Source organism: Dendrobates tinctorius, unplaced genomic scaffold (genome assembly GCF_039654945.1).
Source record: "Dendrobates tinctorius isolate UK_male_01 unplaced genomic scaffold, ASM3965494v1 ptg000084l, whole genome shotgun sequence".
Classification (NCBI taxonomy): Eukaryota; Metazoa; Chordata; class Amphibia; order Anura; family Dendrobatidae; genus Dendrobates; species Dendrobates tinctorius.
The window spans coordinates 1,271,632-1,293,105 of record NW_027361752.1 but is presented as its reverse complement, the minus strand read 5'-3'; the positions used below and the strand labels follow the sequence as shown (position 1 = coordinate 1,293,105).

Below are 21,474 nucleotides of genomic sequence, written 5' to 3'. Positions count from 1 at the left end.
TCTAGATAGGACTCTCTCTCACCTGGAGAAACCTGGGAACACTGTGAGAATAATGTTCTTCGATTTCTCTAGTGCTTTTAACACCATACAGCCAGGTCTACTGAGAGACAAGCTGGGCCTTGTTGGTGTGGACCTCCAACTCTCCACCTGGATCCTTAACTACCTCACGAACCGACCTCAGTTTGTAAAGGTTCGGGACAGTGTGTCACACGGTGATCTGCAATACAAGGGCACCTCAAGGTACAGTTCTTGCCCCTTTTCTCTTCACACTGTACACTGCGGATTTTAGGTGCAACTCATCTAGCTGCTACTTGCAGAAGTATTCTGATGACTCTGCAAATAGTAGGTCTCATCACAGGAGGTGATGAAAGAGAGTACAGAGACACTAACCAAGCTTTTGTGCAATGGTGTCAGAGGAACCACCTTAGGATTAATTCCGGGAAGACCAAGGAATTGGTGGTGGACTTTCGCAAAGGCAAAAATCCACCAGTAGTGGTGAACATTCAGGGAAATGACATTGAGATAGTCGACACCTATAAGTACCTTGGTGTGATCCTCAATAATAAGCTTGACTGGGCCCATCACTTGGATGCAGTGTACAGGAAGATCCAAAGCAGGCTTTATCTGCTCAGAAGGCTGAAAGCCTTCGGAGTTAGAGGGGCACTCCTTGCATCCTTCTTCAACTCTGTTGTGGCATCAGTCATCTTCTTTGGTGTGGCGTGCTGGGGTAGTGGCATATCAACCAGGGATAGGAATAGGCTGGACAAACTGATTAGAAGGGCCAGCTCTGTCCTGGGATGCCCCCTTGACCCAGTTCAAGAAGTAGGCGACAGGAGGATACTGGCCAAGGTGAGCTACATGGTGCAGAATGATTCCCATCCCATGCATAAGACCGTGACAAAGATGTGCAGTACTGTCAGTGACCGGCTACTTCATCCTAAATGTGAGAGGGAGCGCTATCGAAAGTCCTTCCTTCCTGCTGCAGTTAGGCTGTATAACCAGCACTGTCCAAAACGGAGAACGACCCAAACAGTGAACTGATAGATCCAAAGTTGTGACAGTCCGGTTACATTTTATTTTATTTTTTATTTATTTTTCCCTGTATATGTACCTACCTACTGTCAATGTAATGCCTTTATGCATCTGTATCTGTACTTGTTCCTGCCTTGCTGCTGTAATGCTCTGAATTTCCCCATGGTGGGACGATTAAAGGATTATCTTATCTTATATCTGGTGATACTGCACCCTTTTTCAACTTTTTATATTATTGTGTAATCCATACTGATCCTGTGAGCGTCTGTGTATGACTCATGAAATATATATGGAGATTTACAATTATCCCTAGACTGTATAGAGCTGTACGCTTCTGATACAGTACCATATATCTGCTGGTATTTCGGGTACATTTTCAAAAAAATTAGTAAGTATGGTGGAAGAGGCCGTGGGCGAGGGGGGCCAGCTGGTACTGATGGTGCATTTGCTGGTAGTGCCAAAAGCACAATAGCAGCTAAGGCAGGAGGTGTTGAGCCTGCGTCATGGTCTGGCTCCGAAAGGCCTGTATGGCTCTCTTTTCTGGGAGTAGGTAAACTGCTTTTAAAGCCGGAGCATCAGGAACTGGTTTTGCCTTACATTGCTGAAACAGCCTCCAGCTCTATCACCTCCTCTTCTGAAGTTTCAAAAAATGCAAGCACTGAGTCGTCAGTGCAGGCTTCTGGTCAGGAGCAACCTCTTTCCTTGGGTCCTTCACCCACACCAAAAGTGAAGGATGCGGCAGCCCACACTTCAGATTACTCCATGGAGCTCTTTTCACATACCATGCCTGGGTTCATTCTAAATGGGGCAGATTATATATGGAGCATTGTTTGGGTCCATCATACACTGGAGCATTCATCGATGAGGCCCATCATATACTGGAGCATTCCAAATGGGGAACATCAGACACTGGAGCAGCATTTACGCGGCCCATTACACACTGGAGCATTAGAAATGGGGCTCATTATATATGGAGCATTATTTGGGCCCATAACACACTGGAGCATCATCGATGGAGACCATCATATACTGGAGCATTCCAAATGGGGGACATCAGACACTGGAGCAGCATTTACTGGGCCCATTATACACTGGAGCATTAGAAATGGGGCTCATTATATATGGAGCATTATTTGGGCCCATAACACACTGGAGCATCATCCATGGGGCCCATCATATACTGGAGCATTCCAAATAGGGGACATCAGACACTGGAGCAGCATCTATGGGGCCCATTATACACTGGAGCATTAGAGATGGGACCCATTATATATGGAGCATTATTTGGGCCCATAACACACTGGAGCATCATCCATGGAGACCATCATATACTATAGCATTATGTGGAGCTCATCATATACTGTATGGAACATTATATGGGACCAATTATTCTGTATGGAGAAATATATGGGGCTCTTTATTCTGTATGGCGCACCATGTGGTGGCCATAATACTGTATGGAGTAATATACTGTCCATTTTTTGAGCTATTGTAGAATTTAAAATAGATATATCAGTCATGTCATGTAAGAAGTGAAGTATTTTTCATTGTGCTATACCTATATTTCTGTGCCATATCGGAGCATCATGAATTGTGTTATGTGTTAAAGGGGCGCACTGACACTCTTTGGCCCGGGGCACACGAAAACCTGGAGCCAGCCCTACCCCCCCCCACAACTTTAGCCAAATATCCCCCAGTTTTCAATGCGTAACTATTATTATAAAGTAAATTAAGGTTGGCAAGCTTAAGTAATAAGAATTGATGTTTTTGGCATTGAAATTGGCACTGTAGGTGTGTTTACTGTCCTCCACTATCTGCCGACTTTGCTTACCTATTGACTTGTATTGTGTTTCGTGTTTCAGTCGGACCCCCGACTTTTTCCTATAGTCGGCCGATTTCGTTCGACTCGACTTAAAGTCGCTCATCTCTAGTGGGCACTATATCGCAGTATTAGGCTGGTTTCACATTAGCGCTTTTTAAGCGCACGCACGGCCGGGGGTAGCTCCGCCCCCGAGCCGGCTCTCTGCCCGGCGTGCCCGCCCCTTGCTTGTAGCGCCGCCTCCTAGCGCACAGCGGCGCCTGCGATCGGCGCACCCTATCTTTAGCATAGGGTGCGCAGATCGTGCGCAGGCCGTGCGCTAGTTGCGCTTTGACCTGCGCTGCGCACTTTTGACGGTGCGCCGTGCGCGCCAAAATCAAACTTTTCGGATTTCGTCATGCTCGGCGCACCGTCAAAAGTGCGCAGCGCAGGTCAAAGCGCAACTAGCGCACGGCCTGCGCACGATCTGCGCACCCTATGCTAAAGATAGGGTGCGCCGATCGCAGGCGCCGCTGTGCGCTAGGAGGCGGCGCTACAAGCAAGGGGCGGGCACGCCGGGCAGAGAGCCGGCTCGGGGGCGGAGCTACCCCCGGCCGTGCGTGCGCTTGAAAAGCGCTAATGTGAAACCAGCCCTATTTGGATACTCTACGGAGGCAGCATACATATCCACTGAATTATTATTCAGTTTGTGTACTTAACGGCAGCATTACGGGGCAGTAATATGGTACAAACATCTTAGTAAATGGTCCAAATGTAGAATATATGCCCACACTGTTAAGTCTATTCAATTTTTTAGTATATTGGAGTATTTTGTACAGATCACCCCCTTCTTTGTTGTCCTGTGTATTCTGTTACTTACCATTAAACATGCTGTTGGCAATTGCACCACAGGGCGCCATCGGGGTGCCATTGTTATATACAGAAAATGGAGCACAGTAGCCACCGCCCTGTATATTCTGCAGACAGATAATAATTAAATGCATTAAATCATATTATTTTAATTGATGCAATTCTAATATTTCTTCACTAGGGCAAAAACGATGTTAATTACAGGTAGGTCCAGAAATATTTGAACAGTGACAAAAGTTTTGTCATTTTAGCTGTTTACCAAAACATATTCAAGATACAGTTATATAATCTATATGGGCTTAACCCCTTACCTACAAAGGACGTAATATTCCGTCCATGTGACCCTGGACCTAACTACCATGGACGGAATATTACGTCCCAGCGATCAGCGGCGCCCACGTGGTGAGCACCGCTGATCGCGGCCGGGAGTCAGCTAATTATCATAGCTGACACCCGGCACAATGTGTCAGGGGCGGTCACGGACCGCCCCCGACACGTTAACCCCTTGCACACCGCGATCAAACGCGATCGCTGTGTACCGGGGGTTAAAGGGAAGCATCGGCAGGGAGGGGGCTCCCTCCGTGCTTCCCTGAGCCCCCCACGGCAGCGCAATGTGCAGCGCTGCTGCGGAGGGCTCTTTCCCTACAGGACCCGGGATCCAAGATGGCGACGGGGGGGCCTGCAGGGAGCTGACTTCCTCACTGCCTGCAAAGCGCAGGCATGAGGAAGTCTGCAGCAGTGCCTGTGACAGATCGCTGATCTGTCACAGTGATCTGTGATGTGACAGATCAGCGATCTGTCACAGGACAGTGATGTCCAAGCCCGGATTGGCAATATAACCAACCGGGCATTTTCCCGCTGGGCCGCTGTCACGTGGGCCGCGGGCGGCAGCGCCCGAACATCTGGCCGCTTGCCAGCAGCTGCGGCCACTGTGGCTCCTGCCGCCGGCCCTCTGCGGGCACAGATTCAAGTTCCACCCGCACTGCAGGGAGATAAGCCGCCACGCCCCCCACGCACCCCATCCTCGCCGTAGCATGAGACCCCCTCCCCCCCGCAGCCACTCAGCGTCGCACTCGCTTGCCTGCTCGCTCTGTTCGCAGGACCTGTGATGAGATCACAGGAGGGGAGGAGTCAGGGGGTCACATGATCAGGAGCCTTTGTCCAGACCCCCGATCATATCACCCCTGACTCCGCCCCTCCTGTGACCTCATCACAGGTCCTGTGCGCACAGCCTTGCCTCTACCGTCTGCAAGACTCTGCTTTGCTGTTGTCATGGTGCTGGTTGAGGTAAGTATGTGTGGGGTCAGGATTTACAGTGTGGATGTAGCAGAGCTGTGTGTGTACGAGGTGTACGGAGCGGAGCTGTGTGTACGAGGTGTACGGAGAGGAGCCGTGTGTATGAGGTGTACGGAGAGGAGCCGTGTGTGTACGAGGTGTACGGAGAGGAGCCGTGTGTGTACGAGGTGTACGGAGAGGAGCCGCGTGTGTACGAGGTGTACGGAGAGGAGCCGTGTGTGTACGGAGAGGAGCCGCGTGTGTACGAGGTGTACGGAGAGGAGCCGCGTGTGTACGAGGTGTACGGAGAGGAGCCGAGCGTGTACGAGGTGTACGGAGAGGAGCCGCATGTACGAGGTGTACGGAGAGGAGCCGTGTGTGTACGAGGTGTACAGAGCGGAGCCGTGTGTGTACGAGGTGTACGGAGCGGAGCCGTGTGTGTACGAGGTGTACGGAGCGGAGCCGCGCGTGTACGAGGTGTACGGAGCGGAGCCGTGTGTACGAGGTGTACGGAGAGGAGCCGTGTGTGTACGAGGTGTACGGAGCGGAGCCGTGTGTGTACGAGGTGTACGGAGCGGAGCCGTGTGTGTACGAGGTGTACGGAGCGGAGCCGTGTGTACGAGGTGTACGGAGCGGAGCCGCGCGTGTACGAGGTGTACGGAGAGGAGCCGCGCGTGTACGAGGTGTACGGAGCGGAGCCGTGTGTGTACGAGGTGTACGGAGCGGAGCCGTGTGTGTACGAGGTGTACGGAGCGGAGCCGCGCGTGTACGAGGTGTACGGAGCGGAGCCGTGTGTACGAGGTGTACGGAGAGGAGCCGTGTGTGTTCGAGGTGTACGGAGCGGAGCCGTGTGTGTACGAGGTGTACGGAGCGGAGCCGTGTGTACGAGGTGTACGGAGCGGAGCCGCGCGTGTACGAGGTGTACGGAGAGGAGCCGCGCGTGTACGAGGTGTACGGAGCGGAGCCGTGTGTACGAGGTGTACGGAGCGGAGCCGTGTGTACGAGGTGTACGGAGCGGAGCCGTGTGTACGAGGTGTACGGAGCGGAGCCGCGCGTGTACGAGGTGTACGGAGAGGAGCCGCGCGTGTACGAGGTGTACGGAGAGGAGCCGCGCGTGTACGAGGTGTACGGAGAGGAGCCGCGCGTGTACGAGGTGTACGGAGCGGAGCCGTGTGTACGAGGTGTACGGAGCGGAGCCGTGTGTACGAGGTGTACGGAGCGGAGCCGCGCGTGTACGAGGTGTACGGAGAGGAGCCGCGCGTGTACGAGGTGTACGGAGAGGAGCCGCGCGTGTACGAGGTGTACGGAGAGGAGCCGCGCGTGTACGAGGTGTACGGAGAGGAGCCGCATGTACGAGGTGTACGGAGAGGAGCCGTGTGTGTACGAGGTGTACAGAGCGGAGCTGTGTGTACGAGGTGTACGGAGCGGAGCCGCGTGTGTACGAGGTGTACGGAGAGGAGCCGCGTGTGTACGAGGTGTACGGAGAGGAGCCGAGCGTGTACGAGGTGTACGGAGAGGAGCCGCATGTACGAGGTGTACGGAGAGGAGCCGTGTGTGTACGAGGTGTACAGAGCGGAGCCGTGTGTGTACGAGGTGTACGGAGCGGAGCCGTGTGTGTACGAGGTGTACGGAGAGGAGCCGCATGTACGAGGTGTACGGAGAGGAGCCGTGTGTGTACGAGGTGTACAGAGCGGAGCTGTGTGTACGAGGTGTACGGAGCGTAGCCGTGTGTGTACGAGGTGTACGGAGAGGAGCCGTGTGTGTACGAGGTGTACAGAGCGGAGCTGTGTGTACGAGGTGTACGGAGCGTAGCCGTGTGTGTACGAGGTGTACGGAGAGGAGCCGCGTGTGTACGAGGTGTACGGAGAGGAGCCGAGCGTGTACGAGGTGTACGGAGAGGAGCCGCATGTACGAGGTGTACGGAGAGGAGCCGTGTGTGTACGAGGTGTACAGAGCGGAGCTGTGTGTACGAGGTGTACGGAGCGGAGCCGTGTGTGTACGAGGTGTACGGAGCGGAGCCGTGTGTGTACGAGGTGTACGGAGCGGAGCCGTGTGTGTACGAGGTGTACGGAGCGGAGCCGCGCGTGTACGAGGTGTACGGAGCGGAGCCGTGTGTACGAGGTGTACGGAGAGGAGCCGTGTGTGTACGAGGTGTACGGAGAGGAGCCGCGCGTGTACGAGGTGTACGGAGAGGAGCCGCGCGTGTACGAGGTGTACGGAGAGGAGCCGCGCGTGTACGAGGTGTACGGAAAGGAGCCGCGCGTGTACGAGGTGTACGGAGAGGAGCCGCGTGTACGAGGTGTACGGAGAGGAGCCGCGTGTACGAGGTATACGGAGAGGAGCCGTGTGTGTACGAGGTGTACGGAGCGGAGCTGTGTGTACGAGGTGTACGGAGCGGAGCCGCGCGTGTACGAGGTGTACGGAGAGGAGCCGCGCGTGTACGAGGTGTACGGAGCGGAGCTGTGTGTACGAGGTGTACGGAGAGGAGCCGTGTGTGTACGAGGTGTACGGAGCGGAGCTGTGTGTACGAGGTGTACGGAGCGGAGCCGCGCGTGTACGAGGTGTACGGAGAGGAGCCGCGCGTGTACGATGTGTACGGAGCGGAGCTGTGTGTACGAGGTGTACGGAGAGGAGCCGTGTGTGTACGAGGTGTACGGAGCGGAGCCGTGTGTGTACGAGGTGTACAGAGCGGAGCTGTGTGTACGAGGTGTATGGAGCGGAGCCGTGTGTGTACGAGGTGTACAGAGCGGAGCTGTGTGTACGAGGTGTATGGAGCGGAGCCGTGTGTGTACGAGGTGTACGGAGCGGAGCCGTGTGTGTACGAGGTGTACGGAGCGGAGCCGTGTGTACGAGGTGTACGGAGAGGAGCCGCGCGTGTACGAGGTGTACGGAGAGGAGCCGCGCGTGTACGAGGTGTACGGAGAGGAGCCGCGCGTGTACTAGGTGTACGGAGAGGAGCCGCGCGTGTACGAGGTGTACGGAGAGGAGCCGCGCGTGTACGAGGTGTACGGAGAGGAGCCACGCGTGTACAAGGTGGACGGAGTGGAACCGTGTATGTATGGAGTGGAGTCATATGTGTACGGGATGTACGGAGCGGAGCCAAGTGTGTACAAAGCATACAAAGCGGGCTTTTCCCACTGACACAGGAGTACACGGCGGAGCCCCGAGGAGCATTTTAAAACACACACATGACGTTCCACCTGAAGTGATGTGCTGGAAGCTGACCGGAAATGAGATAATTTCTTGAGGAGATTGTGACGGAACCAGGAATGCTTCAGATCCATCACCGTGTCCTCCTCCGACAGCGCAGACAGCAGGATCGCCTTGGAATCGGGGATGTCGGCCATGTGAGCGGATCATGATAGGTCCTGCATCGGGAGGCTCAGGTGGGCACTACAATGGGAGCCGGGCTGCTATAGTATCTTTGTAGAATCTTTCTTTATTTCTTTCTCTCTTTTTCTTTCTTTCTCTGTTCTTTCATTCTCTCTCTGATCTTTTTTCTCTCTCTGTTCTTTCTTCCCCTCTTTCTTTCTTTTTCTTTCCTCTCTTTCTCTCTGTTCTTTCTTTTCTTTACTTCTTTCTTTCTCTCTCTGTTCTTTCTCTGTCTCTCTCTGTTCTTTCTTTCCCCTCTTTCTTTCTCTCTCTGTTCTTTCTCTGTCTCTCACTGTTCTTTCTTTGTCTCTCACTGTTCTTTCTTTCTTTCCCCTTTCTTTCTCGCTCTCTCTGTTTTCTTTTTTCTCTCTCTCTCTGTTTTCTCTCTTCCTTAGTGCCAGTCAGTGTGCCCATAATGCCAGCCACTGTGCCCTCAGTACCAGTCAGTGTGATCAGCAGTGCTAAATGGGTGCGATTAGGTGTGGACATGGGTGTGACTAGTTGTGAAATGGGTGTGGTTGGGCGTGGCCGCAGTCTTTGTCCGTCTTTCCCTTCTTCAAAAGTTGGGAGGTATGATAGGGGCGGCTATGACCAGGGGGTCTGGTTGCCCAATAGAGAGCAGTTCTGCCAGGAATTCTGTAATCATGCATACAAAAGGGGACAGCGCTTTGGGAGGAGTACTGTACCTAAAAGCAATAAATAGGACTGAGCTGAAATACTGGGCACAGCTGTGACTACATGTTATATAGTCGTGTTAATCTCCTCTCACTTCTTGTAAACTACCACTGTACAAAGATATTATATAGTCACCATGTGACTAGTGGGCCTGTGTAACTTCAAATGCCAGGGCTGAATTTTAGTCCCAGTCCGGCCCTGGTGGTGACAGAGAAGAAGCTCCTGCGCAGGCATCTGGTGGGCGCAGGCTCCGCCCCTCTGTCAGTCATGTAGGGCTTACTGCATCTCCATCTGGCCTGGTCCTGGGGGCGGCCCTAATTACATCATCAGTCCAGGAACCTGTGAGGGAGGACCTGATCCCTCAAATACCTTGGGACTGGTCTTGCAAGCCGCCGGATATATTCTTGGTTCCCCTGCGTGCTACTTTGTAATTTGCTATAGTGAAAACTCTGACCTCAGCTTGGATTTCTGACCATTCTATTGCCTGACATTTTTGTACCTCCGCCTCTCTTCTGATTTTTTGACGCTGACCTTCGCTTGGATTCCTGACTCTCCTTCTGCCTGCTGATTTTGTACCTTTGCTGCCCTCCTGTTTTTTTACTGACCTTGGCCTGGACTTTTGACTCTCCTTCTGTCTGCTGATTTCGTGCCTCTGCTGCCCTCCGGCCTCCGACTCCTGCCTCCTGACCTTGATTACGGGTTTTAGTTTTGACCCCTTGGCGGCCGCCCTGCTCTGGTCCACTGCTCCTCTAGACAGCTACCCCCTGGGCCTTGCTACAATTCCAGATCCCTGTATAGGGGTTAAGGGTCACAGGGTTACTCGGGGTGCTGTCCCTACTACAGCCCAGATTCGCAGACGGCCGTCACAATAACTCAATCACACTTGCAGCCAGTTGACATGGATTAAAGTTGGCTCAACCTCTGTCCTGTGTCCTTGTGTGTACCACATTGAGCATGGAGAAAAGAAAGAAGACCATAGAACTGTCTGAGGACTTGAGAAACCAAATTGTGAGGAAGCATGAGCAATCTCAAGGCTACAAGTCCATCTCCAAATCCCTGAATGTTCCTGTGTCTACCGTGTGCAGTGTCATCAAGAAGTTTAAAGCCCATGGCACTGTGGCTAACCTCCCTAGATGTGGACAGAAAAGAAAAGTTGACAAGAGATTTCAACGCAAGATTGTGCAGATGTTGGATAAAGAACCTCAACTAACATCCAAACAAGTTCAAGCTGTCCTGCAGTCCGAGGGTACAACAGTGTCAACCCGTACTATCCGTCGGCATCTGAATGAAAAGGGGCTGTATGGTAGGAGACCCAGGAAGACCCCACTTCTTACCCCGAGACATAAAAAAGCCAGGCTGGAGTTTGCCAAAACTTAACTGAAAAAGCCTAAAGTGTTTTGGAAGAATGTTCTCTGGTCAGAAGAGACAAAAGTAGAGCTTTTTGGGCAAAGGCATCAACATAGAGTTTACAGGAGAAAAAAGAGGCATTCAAAGAAAAGAACACGGTCCCTACAGTCAAACATGGCGGAGGTTCCCTGATGTTTTGGGGTTGCTTTGCTGCCTCTGGCACTGGACTGCTTGATCGTGTGCATGGCATTATGAAGTCAGAAGACTACCAACAAATTTTGCAGCATAATGTAGGGCACAGTGTGAGAAAGCTGGGTCTCCCTCAGAGGTCATGGGTCTTCCAGCGGGACAATGACCCAAAACACACTTCCAAAAGCACTAGAAAATGGTTTGAGAAAGCACTGGAGACTTCTAAAGGTGACCAGCAATGAGTCCAGACTTGAATCCCATAGAACACCTGTGGAGAGATCTAAAAATGGCAGTTTGGAGAAGGCACCCTTCTAATATCAGGGTCATGGAGCAGTTTGCCAAGGAAGAATGGTCTAAAATTCCAGCAGAGCATTGTAATAAACTCATTGATGGTTACCGGAAGCGGTTGGTCGCAGTTATTTTGGCTAAAGGTTGTGCAACCAAGTTTTAGGCTGAGGGTGCCAATACTTTTGTCTGGCCCTTTTTTGGAGTTTTGTGTGAAATGATCAATGTTTTGCTTTTTGCTTCATTCTCTTTTGTGTTTTTTCATTTAAGACAAATTAAATGAAGATAATAATACCAAAGAATGTGTTTGCAATCATTTTCAGGAAGAAACTGAGTATTATCTGACAGAATTGCAGGGGTGTCAATACTTTTGGCCACAACTGTATAGCCATATTCCACAGCGCTTTACATACATTATCATCACTGTCCCCAATGGGGCTCACAATCTAAATTCCCTTTTGGTATGTCTTTGGATATCTGTGTTCCAATGTCTTATTCTAGAGAAATCCACAATGTTTTTAAATATGTAAATTAGCTGTTAAGTTCTATGGGCCCCATACAGACCTCCCTGAAAATCCTCTTCCAGAACTTATTTAAATGAAAGAGGGTGTTCCAACTCTGAGACATGTAGATCAGGAGAGCAGACTGTCAGTCATTACATGTCTCCACTGGAAATGCCCCCTTTTATTTACAGTCAGATTCTCAGGGAGATCTATATCCGCCCCATAGATCTTAACAGCTCATTTCCATATTAAGAAAAACATATCATTTTACTCAGCTTCCTATAGCCTATATAGACGGCTTAGGATGGTTGATCCTACTGACAGATTCCCTTTAACTATTGCAGATTTCACTTTGGTCATTAAAGCAAATGTAACAGGATTAGACTTTCTATTTTCTGTAGCTCACGTGTCGGCTTTCGGCTTTACTGTATAAACTGGAATTATTGAGTCTGTCTTGACCGGGACATTGAAATATAATGGCAGAGAGAAAATTAAGAAAAAACCTTTCATTCTGGAGGGCTCAGCACCTTCATGTATTACACAGCCCAGTGATTTTAGTGGCACTTTTTAATTACTAATTTTTCTGTAATGAACCTGCCAAGAATTACTGGTGTATTGTGGGCTGCAATTTCCAGGGGCAAGTATTTTGCACCTCTTTTCCCAATAATTTTTAGCACTCCCTTCCACCAATCTATTGGGCTCTGTTGTCCTTATATTTTGCATTTTGACCTCCTATATTCATTTTTTTCTGAACTTAGTCATAAGTTTTGAAAAATAAAATATTGTTCTACTTATCCCTTCACGACCTATCACGTATAAGTACATCTTAGGTCGCCTCCCTTCCTTTGATACGGGCTCCGAGTCCGACGCTGAGCCCACATCTTTTCTGACACATGATAGCTGGTTTGATCAACTGTCATGTGCCCCTAACAGCTGAAATTGCGATCCACCTGCGGCAGCTAACATGTTAAATGCCACTGTCAATCTCTGACAGCGGCATTTAACACATGCGTGCCGGAAGCGTGTCACAAACCACACCCACGGACGCCCCTGGAGATGATGATTTCTGCTACACATAGCAAGGCTATACGTAGCACAAGCGATCAGATGATTGCAGCTTCAAGTCTTCTATGGAGACTACTGTATTGAAGCAAGTCAAAAGTGGAAAAAAAATGTTTTAAAAAATATAAAAAAAGTTTAAAGTTCATATTTCCATAGTCAAAATAAAACAATACAAAAAAGCGATCATATATTTCATATTGCTGCATTAAGAAACTCCCAATTTATCCAAATACAAAGGCAATCTGATTGGTAAACTACGTAACGAGAAAAAAATCCAAACCGCAAATTTACGTTTTTTTGGTTCATAGCAACGGGTGATTAAAAAAATCGTATCTACCCTAAAATGCTATCACTAAAAACATCAGCTCGGCGCGCAAAATATAAGCCCTGACCCAGCCCCAGATCCCAAAAAATGGAGACGATACGGATCTCAGAAAATGGTGCAATTTTTTTTTTTATTAAACTTTGGATTTTTTTTCACCACGTAAATAAAAAACAATCTATACATGTTTGGTATCTGTCATCTCATAATGACCTGGCGAATCATAATGGCAGGTCAGATTTAGCATTTGGTGAACATGGTAAAAAAATAAAAAAAACTGTTGTGGAATTGCACTTCTATACTTCTCCAGCAGTGATGGTGGATCTGCTGGACCTCAGGGCGCTGGATGTGGAGGTTTACCGTCTTTTAGATGTCGTAGGGGAGCGGCAACAACATGTAAACACGCGGGCAGCCCTAGATAATACACGCCGGCATGATGATAAGATCCGGCGGAAGGTGGAACCTCTTCTCTTTTTCTCCTTTTTTACATTTTCTGGGCTTTCTTGCTCTGCATTTGGATTTATTGCAGATTTTCTTTTCTCGATGTCTGATGCTTGGGTACACTCTGGATGGGACTTTGAATTCTCATTGTTCATCGTGATGGTAGCGATGGTGCAGAGTTTAGAAAGCCTTTCAGAGGATGACGTAAAATTTTGGAAGTCAAGGTCCTTGTCCTCACTTGTGTCCTCTTCTTTCTCTGAGACCATAAGCATGTCTCTATGAGCGTGATTGATAAAGAGGCTGGTGTCCACATCTGACACAAGATGAGGAATATACATCGGCTTCTGATTTAGAAGATTGTCAAAATCTATTTTTTTCATGAATGGATGATCCTTAATCTCAAATGCTCCACCTGTCCCAAGTCTTTGCTCAGGATTTTTTTTGAGCAGGTCAGTGATGAGGTTCTTAGCCTCACGGGGTGGACAGCGTTTGTAATTCCAAGGTATTTTTCCCATGACAATCATTCTTTTAAGCTCAGGTATGAAATCCGTATCAAATGGTAAAGATCCAACCAGAAATTCATGGAGGATGATCCCCATTGACCACCAGTCAACAGGTCTTCCGTAGTCTTTCATTAGGATGACCTCTGGGGCCATGTAATTCAGGGTACCACAATTCTCAAGGTCCTTGAACTCTCTGGAGATGTCCTTCACTGATTGCTTATAGTTGTTGGTTTTTGGTATCATGACACCAATTTTTGAAAGTCCAAAATCGGCGACTTTAACGTGCCCAGCAGTTGTAATCAGTAGGTTGTACGGTTTCAGGTCTCGGTGCACCACACCATAGCTGTGCAGGTATTCCACAGCAAGAACTGTTTCTGCAAAGTACAGACGGGCCAAGGGGATAGATAAACGGCCCTTGGTGCTTAGAAGGGACCCACAGTCTCCACCTCCAACATACTCCATGACCATACACAGGTGAGATCTAGTAGGGAAGGAGCAGAGCATGGAGACCACAAAGGGACAATCAGCGAAGGTCATGATGTCCCTCTCCAGAAAGGCCGCTTCCACGTGTTTTTCAGTTTCCAGGTTCTTCTTCGCCATTTTCTTCATAGCGAAGATCTGCTGTGAGTATTTGTGCTGCACTAAGTAGACAGCCCCAAAACATCCGCCGCTGATCAGTTTCTGTGGTCAGATCGCTGCTCAGCCCCGCCTGACTCGTGTTAGGGTCCGGGGATTCCAGGGGGACATTTTCCCCATCTTTGTACTCGCCTTGTGGTGTCTCCAGGCGTTCCGGGGAGCGGGCCGGACCTTCCAGCACATACAGGACTTTTTCGGCCAGTTCTTTAACAAAAGCCAAATCTCCATCTTGAGATTTTTCTTCAGCCTGCTGTAGTAATGTCCTGATGTTCCGGGTTAAATCTGTCAGATACTCTGAGGTAAGACGGTCTTGGTGGTATTTGGTCAGGCAGTCCTGCACTAGCTCCACCACCAGCCGGTGAGTGAAGCCGAGGACGCCATCGGGTGGTAGAAGCGTAATGTCAGAGCAATGGGTGTAAATAATCTCCAATAATCCTTCTACCTGAAGCTTGTCTAGAAGAAATTCAGCCATAGCGAAAAATTGCAAATGCACTCAGTCACTAGGGAGCCAAAATGGCAGCCGGAACCCTGTGTACACAGCATAAGTAACTGCGAGCGGTGATGTCATAATGGTCGACCATCTGTGATATCATAATGGCTGACCATCTGTGATGTCATAATGGCCGACCATCAGTGATGTCATAATGGCCGACCATATGTTTTCAAACATTTTTTTTTTTAAACCGTCTTTATTGAGTGTATTACAAAATATACATATAATGTCCAATAACATAACAGAAGAACATTTATGCAATATTATTAACATTAGACGGCATTTTTTCAACTATAACCCCCCCGCCCCTCCCCCTCCACTCCCCCGGGCAAACTCCATAACTTCGTAACACAATTTCATTCCAGTCTAACAGGGATATTACCAGCAAGCTGCTCTCTCATATACCAGTTGGTGAGCTGGAAACAACTATGTATCGCCTGGCTTGTGGAAGATGTCTGAGTATTGATAAAAGAGGACCATGTGAAAAAAAAGCGGTCAGTGTCTTTTTCTTTATTAAGTAAGGTCTCTATCCAATCCATTTTGAAGAGATATGTTACTTTTGTAGTAATTAAGCTTAAAGAAGGTGTTGCATCCTGTGCCAACAAACGGAGAATGCTTTTACGTGTGGCTGCCGCCCATATGAACAAGATGCGGCACTGCTGGACAGAAAGCCTCACCAACTGGTCCTGTGCGAGAATATTAAATATGGCCCACTCTGGGGAGAGAGAGATAGATATGCCAGAATCCCACACCTCGCTTTTTATTGGGCAGTCCCAAAGGCAATGGAAAATATCAGCTGGAGAGTGTAGGCATTTAGGGCAGGGATAGTCCCCTGAGGGGGACATTTTAGACTTGACCTCCGGGGAGAAGTATGCTCTATGAAATATCATAAGAGACATGGTTATGTAACTGTCATATGGTAATTTAGAGTTAATACGCATAGTGGCTTTCAAAAGGTCATTTACCCGACAGTTCGTTAATTGAGCAACCCATTTTCCAGGGCCTGGTGAAGAGTCTGACCAATGTATAGAAGGCTTAATGATTTATATATAAGACTCATAGAATAAGTTCCCATTTGGGCTTTAATGGATATTAAATTTAGAGGGTGTGTTCTAGCATCATCCGGTAAAATTGTCTACTGTAAGGATTGGGTATTTGAAAACCATGTCCTCTAAGGTAAGAAGGCATTGATTATTTGTTAACGTATCTCGGACCAGTCTACACCCATTGTTTCCAAGCACCTTGTAAATGAGAGCTGACTTGCCTTGTAGAAAAGAGGGGTTACCTTGAAAGGGAAGAAACATCGAGATGTGGGGGTCAAGACCGCTAACTCGTCTAGCTTGACGCCATCCCAAGATTACCGACCATAATAGAGGATTATCTCTAACCTCCACTGGAATTTCAGCATTTCGTAGGTGAAGCAATGCTGGGAGGCTGAAGGGTCTACACATGGCCTCATCTATTGGGGTATTAGTGAAGCGATTAAAGGCGTATATCCAATCAAGGGAATGGCGAAAAGCAGCCGCTATACTGTAGAGGCGTAAATTTGGGAGATTAAGTCCACCCAAAGATTTGGTTTGCTGTAGCTTAAAAACACTAATTCTAGAGCCCCCTTCTGAGCCCCAAATAAATTGGCAGAAGGCTCGTGTCAGTAGCCTATCATCAGCTTTAGAAAGTAGAACCGGGAGCGTCTGTAAAGGAAAGAGTATTTTAGGGAAAGAGATCATATATTAGATGGGCTTTACCTGCAAAGGATAATTTAATGGATTTCCAGGATTGAATTTCTTGTATAACTACAGAAATAAGAGGCTGAACATTTAATTTATAGATATCATGAGGATTTGATGGTAGGTCAATGCCAAGATAAGGTAAAGAATTTCTCCTCCACTGAAAAGGAAAAGGGAATGGCCACCGTTTCTGAGCAATTTTAAAAATAGCTAAAGCATGAGATTTATTAAAGTTTATACGAAATCCCGAAACTGCTCCAAATTCATTAAAGGCGTCCATTATAGAGGAAATGGATTCCTTAGGATTGGATATCATGAGTAAGATATCATCAGCAAATGCCAACGTTTTAAGTGTATGGTGACCGACCCCTATGCCCCCAAAGGAAGGGATCATCTCCAGATATCTTAGTAAAGGATCAAGGGCAATATTAAACAACAAACGTGACAGAGGACAGCCCTGCCTCGTCCCCCTGAAGATGGAAAAAGGGGTTGACTGGATACTTTCAAACATTTTTATTGGATTAAAGTGGACCTTTTAACCAAATTTATCATGGTTAGAGGGCTGTCCACTACTTGGACAACCCCTTCTTGATGCTTGCCCCCGATTCAATAAAAAAACTTTACTCGCCTTCCTCAGTGGCGCCGTTCCCACTGTGTCAGCACTCACGGTCCTGGAGTTCTTCTGCGGTTGTTGTGACACGTGCCTCCAGCACCCAAAATTTGTCATGGTTAGAGGGTTGTCCACTGCTTGGACAACCCCTTCTTGATGTTTGGCCCCGAGTAAATAAAAAAAACTTTACTCGCCTCCCTCGGTGGCGCTGTTCCCGTGGTGTCAGCACTTGCGGTCCTGGAGTTCTTCTGTGGTTGTTGTGACACGTGCCTCCAGCACCCAATCTGATCCGGCATCGCTGTGCCCGCCTTAGGACAAATCAAACATGAAGAGGAAGTTGGGGCTCTAGCTACTTTATCACTTGCTCTTCATGTTCAATTCAACAGGAGGCAGAGACAGTGACGTCAGCGCTGATTGGGCACTGGAGTCACGTGTCAAAACAGCACAGGAACCCTAGAGAACGGTGTTGGCATGGGAGGTGAGTATAATCTTTTGTATTTTTTCGGGGCCAAGCATGGGGTATGAGGAGAAGTTGCCCATGTAGAAGACAACTTCTTTAACTAGACACATTATGCAATTTTGCCTCTCAGTTACGGCGATATTAGCAAAGTATTGGCACATATTAAATCAAAAAGAAAACGGTAAGTCCAAGTGGGTGTTATCAATTACTTTTCACCGGGGGCGTGTACTTCTTCTTCCTGTATGAGTTGCCCAATCATTACCAGGGAGCAGCACAGCAGAAAAAGACTGCGCCTCACCATAGCCTAGGTTTCTCAGTGTGTGAGATGTAAGGATACAGAGCTGATCTCCTGGTCTAACCTCCTGCATGATTAGACAGTGCTGGGTATAGCTCACAGAAGACACACCTTTCGGATAAGATCAATGTGTAGCTGTGTCATATTGCAAACCCTTCTATCAGCTTTCCTCCTCTTTTAGCACGGTCAGCTCTGCTCGGCTGACCCCTCACTTCTTGTCCAGAGGTAAAAGCTCAATTCTTTAAGCTCAGGATAAATAAATCTGATAATACACTGCACAATGAAATTCATAATTTTACCCATGAGTGGAATATAAATTTACCCTGATCCATTGCAATACATGTGTGTTAGTCTATTTTATGTCTGACGTTGTGTGCATGAACCAGTAGGCTCAGGATGTACAAACAGATTAAAAAAAAACATCTTTGGGGGGCGTGGCCTGGACCTCATGTAGGGAGGACGTGGAGTGAGAGAGCTCCTGCCCGGATCCGACAATAAATCCTGATTACCGGCACTGCTGACGAGTCCCACTGACCTGGAGGGCTGCAATATCTCCCTGGGCGTTTAGACAGCGGAGGATCCTTGGGCCATGTCGAACCGCAGCAGTAAAAAAGATAAGGAGACGCCGGGGCGCGCCTCTGCTACATCCAGGATGGCACCAGCAAACAACAAGTCGGCTGGTAGTGGAGCGATGGGAGCTGCTGGCAGGCTGGAACGATATGCAAGGGTGCCTCCTGCTGCTGCTCGATCGCCCAGTGCACAGACTGAGGCAGACGCTGGATGCAGCGTGGAGCTGGAGGATCATCTCTCCAGGGAGGGAACAGTGAGTAAACTGGGCCCCCCTTCAGCCCAACATGTGCAGACACAGGGGCCTGTGCTGGAGGAGGAAGGAGTGGGGGATGGGGAGCAGCCGGAGTCTGTGACTGCTGAGCCCACACTGGGAGAAATCCTCGCAGCAATTAACTCCTGCAATACCACACTGGCCACTCTAAGTAATCAAATGGAGATTGTCACCAAGGACATGGCCTGTATTAAACAAGAGCTGCGAGGGGTGACTGCCAGGGTGGGGGAACTGGAGGAGCGTGTTGGTGCGACGGAGGATAAATTGCCACCAATAACACGGGAGCTGGGAAAAGCCACGCAAAATATTACAATACTGCTGAACAAGGTGGATGATTTAGAGAACCGCTCCCGTAGAAGTAATCTGCGACTGGTGGGGGTTCCGGAGAGGACGGAGGGGACTGACTCACTTGGCTTTTTTGAAAAATGGCTAATGGACACCTTTGGTAAAGATGTTTTGTCCCCATTCTTTACTATTGAGAGAGCACACAGGGTCCCTACGCGTGCCCCCCCGCCGGGAGCACCCCCGCGTCCCATCTTGCTTAAGCTCCTACACTTTAAAGATAGAGATGCTATCCTGCGCAGATCCAGAGACATTAAGGAACTTGCTATTAATGGGAGGAAAGTCTCCATTTTCCCTGATTTTTCCCTGGAGGTGCAGCGTAAAAGGGCGCAATTTATTGAGATTAAAAAACGCCTACGTGACTTACAGGTGACATATTCCATGATGTACCCTGCTAGACTGCGGATTGATGTGAATGGAGAAACGCACTTTTTTGATACGGCGGGAATGGCGCTGTCCTGGCTGGATATTAATGAGAGGTCCATGAGGAGGAAGAATACTTGAAGTTCTCCCTTTTTTCGCCACCAGGTGTTGTTACTCCTTTTTGTCTAGGACGCTATGCTGGTATAATTACTACTGTTCATTCCATTTCGGATTCAGGGCGGGAGCTGACCGGATTGCTGTGGACACTCGTTACAGTGACAAGCTGTGGACCCTTCTCCCTGCATGGACTCTGGGCGAGTTTTCTAGCCCTGATTCTCTCTATTTGAGAGAAATGTGCAAGTTACACTTGTGTTTGGGGGTAGGGGCGCTGTGCACTGGTGTGCAGTGCTCCCTCTCCCTCCTTTGTTTTTTTCGTTTGTTGTTGTATTCCCTAATTGTTCTGTGGGATGTGATGTGCGTCAGCCGTGTCGCCCAATTCATTGTACTGAGGGATGGTGGAGATTGCCTCTCTCCCTCGGGAGTGGAGTATGTTCCGATTTCTCATTTTTTAGTCTGCTCTTATGGCGATATCACTTAATATTGTAGCGTGGAATGTTAGGGGGCTCGGGGATGCAAATAAGAGATGTGCTATATTTACTAATATGCAGAAATTTCTCCCGGCTATCCTGTGTATGTCTGAGACCCACATGGTGAAAGATAATATTCATTGGCTAAGAAAGGGATGGGTTTCACATGAATATCATTCCACGTACTCGACCCATGCGCGGGGTGTCAGTGTGCTGGTGCACAGGTCCATCCCCTTCTCATGTACTAAATCAGTGGTTGACCCTGGGGGCAGATTTGTATGTTTGCTTTGCACGTTATACAGTATACAATTTATTTTGGTTGCCATATACATCCCCCCGCCCTATTCAGTCGAACCAGTAAAAAGAATCTTGTCTATTTTGGGTTCCTTTCCCCCTGCGCCGACTCTTCTAATAGGAGATTTTAATACATATTTGCATCCCTATTTGGATAAGTTGCATTCGGGAAACATATCAGAGGATGCAGCCTCAACCTCATTTGCTAGAACGTTAGTGGAGCTGGGTATGGTAGATCTTTGGCGTGTCCAAAACCCCACAGCCAGACAGTTTTCCTGCTACTCTAGCTCCCACCACGCTATGTCACGGATAGACCTGGCCATTGGGAATACACTCATGACCCCATATGTACGAGGGGTGGCCTACCTGCCTAGAAGTGTATCTGATCACTCGCCGCTACATGTCACACTTTCATGGGGACACCCCCTCACCCTATCTAGACCTATCTGGAAGCTTAATCCCTTCTGGATCCAGCTTATAGGGGGATCTTTGCATGATGCCATTCTAGAATATTTTCAACTTAATGAGTACTCTGCATCATCACACATAGTCTGGGATTCCATGAAAGCCTATGTCAGGGGCTTATATATTAGAGAAATATGCACACGGAAAAGCCAAAATAGACGCTACACCCAGAGTCTGATCCAGGAGGTGTCTGTTGCGGAGGCTGCGGTGATACTCAACCCAACAGAGGAAACTAAAAAAGCTTTGGAGAAGGCACAGGGGTCGCTCAGGGAAAACCTCATGTCGGCGGCAGCAAATAAACGTTATTTCCTCAAACAAAAATATTTTATAGAGGGGGAGGGAGTAGGACATTTATTGGCCACGGTCATTAGAGCACAGGACGGATCTTCATATATCAATAGGCTAAAAACGGACTCGGGTGGTCCTGTGACAGACAGTGCGGACATAGTGAGTGAGATAAGGAGGTATTATATGCGACTATACACATCAGATTGCAGTCTCACGGAGACTGAGATTGAGCAGTACCTGGATGCTCTCTCTCTCCCTGCATTGGCTGATAGCGATAGGGATTCATTGGATCGGGACATCCTGTTGGAGGAGTTGGAGGAGGCGCTTGGTCAGATGCAAAATGAAAAGGCTCCAGGAATGGATGGCCTGCCTGGCGAGTTTTACAAAACCTATGCACCC

The 21,474-nt window shown here is 48.7% G+C and overlaps 1 protein-coding gene and 1 pseudogene across 2 annotated transcripts in view; both read right to left on the bottom strand.

Annotated features, from left to right (window-relative positions):
• Positions 1-21,474, bottom strand: part of LOC141097314 (cell cycle control protein 50C-like) — a 76,248-nt gene that overhangs the window by 20,745 nt on the left and 34,029 nt on the right. The window contains exons 1-2 of one of the 2 annotated variants that reach the window (XM_073584390.1): positions 4,782-4,859; positions 3,711-3,807 (exon numbers count right to left, since the gene is read on the bottom strand). In XM_073584390.1, coding sequence (XP_073440491.1) covers positions 3,711-3,750 — 40 coding nt within the window. In that variant the 5' untranslated portion in view covers positions 3,751-3,807; positions 4,782-4,859. Of the gene's footprint in view, positions 1-3,710; positions 3,808-4,781; positions 4,860-21,474 lie in introns of those variants that run through there. The other variant, XM_073584389.1, reaches the window with a different exon arrangement.
• LOC141097293 (microtubule-associated serine/threonine-protein kinase 3 pseudogene) lies at positions 12,601-14,538 on the bottom strand (annotated as a pseudogene).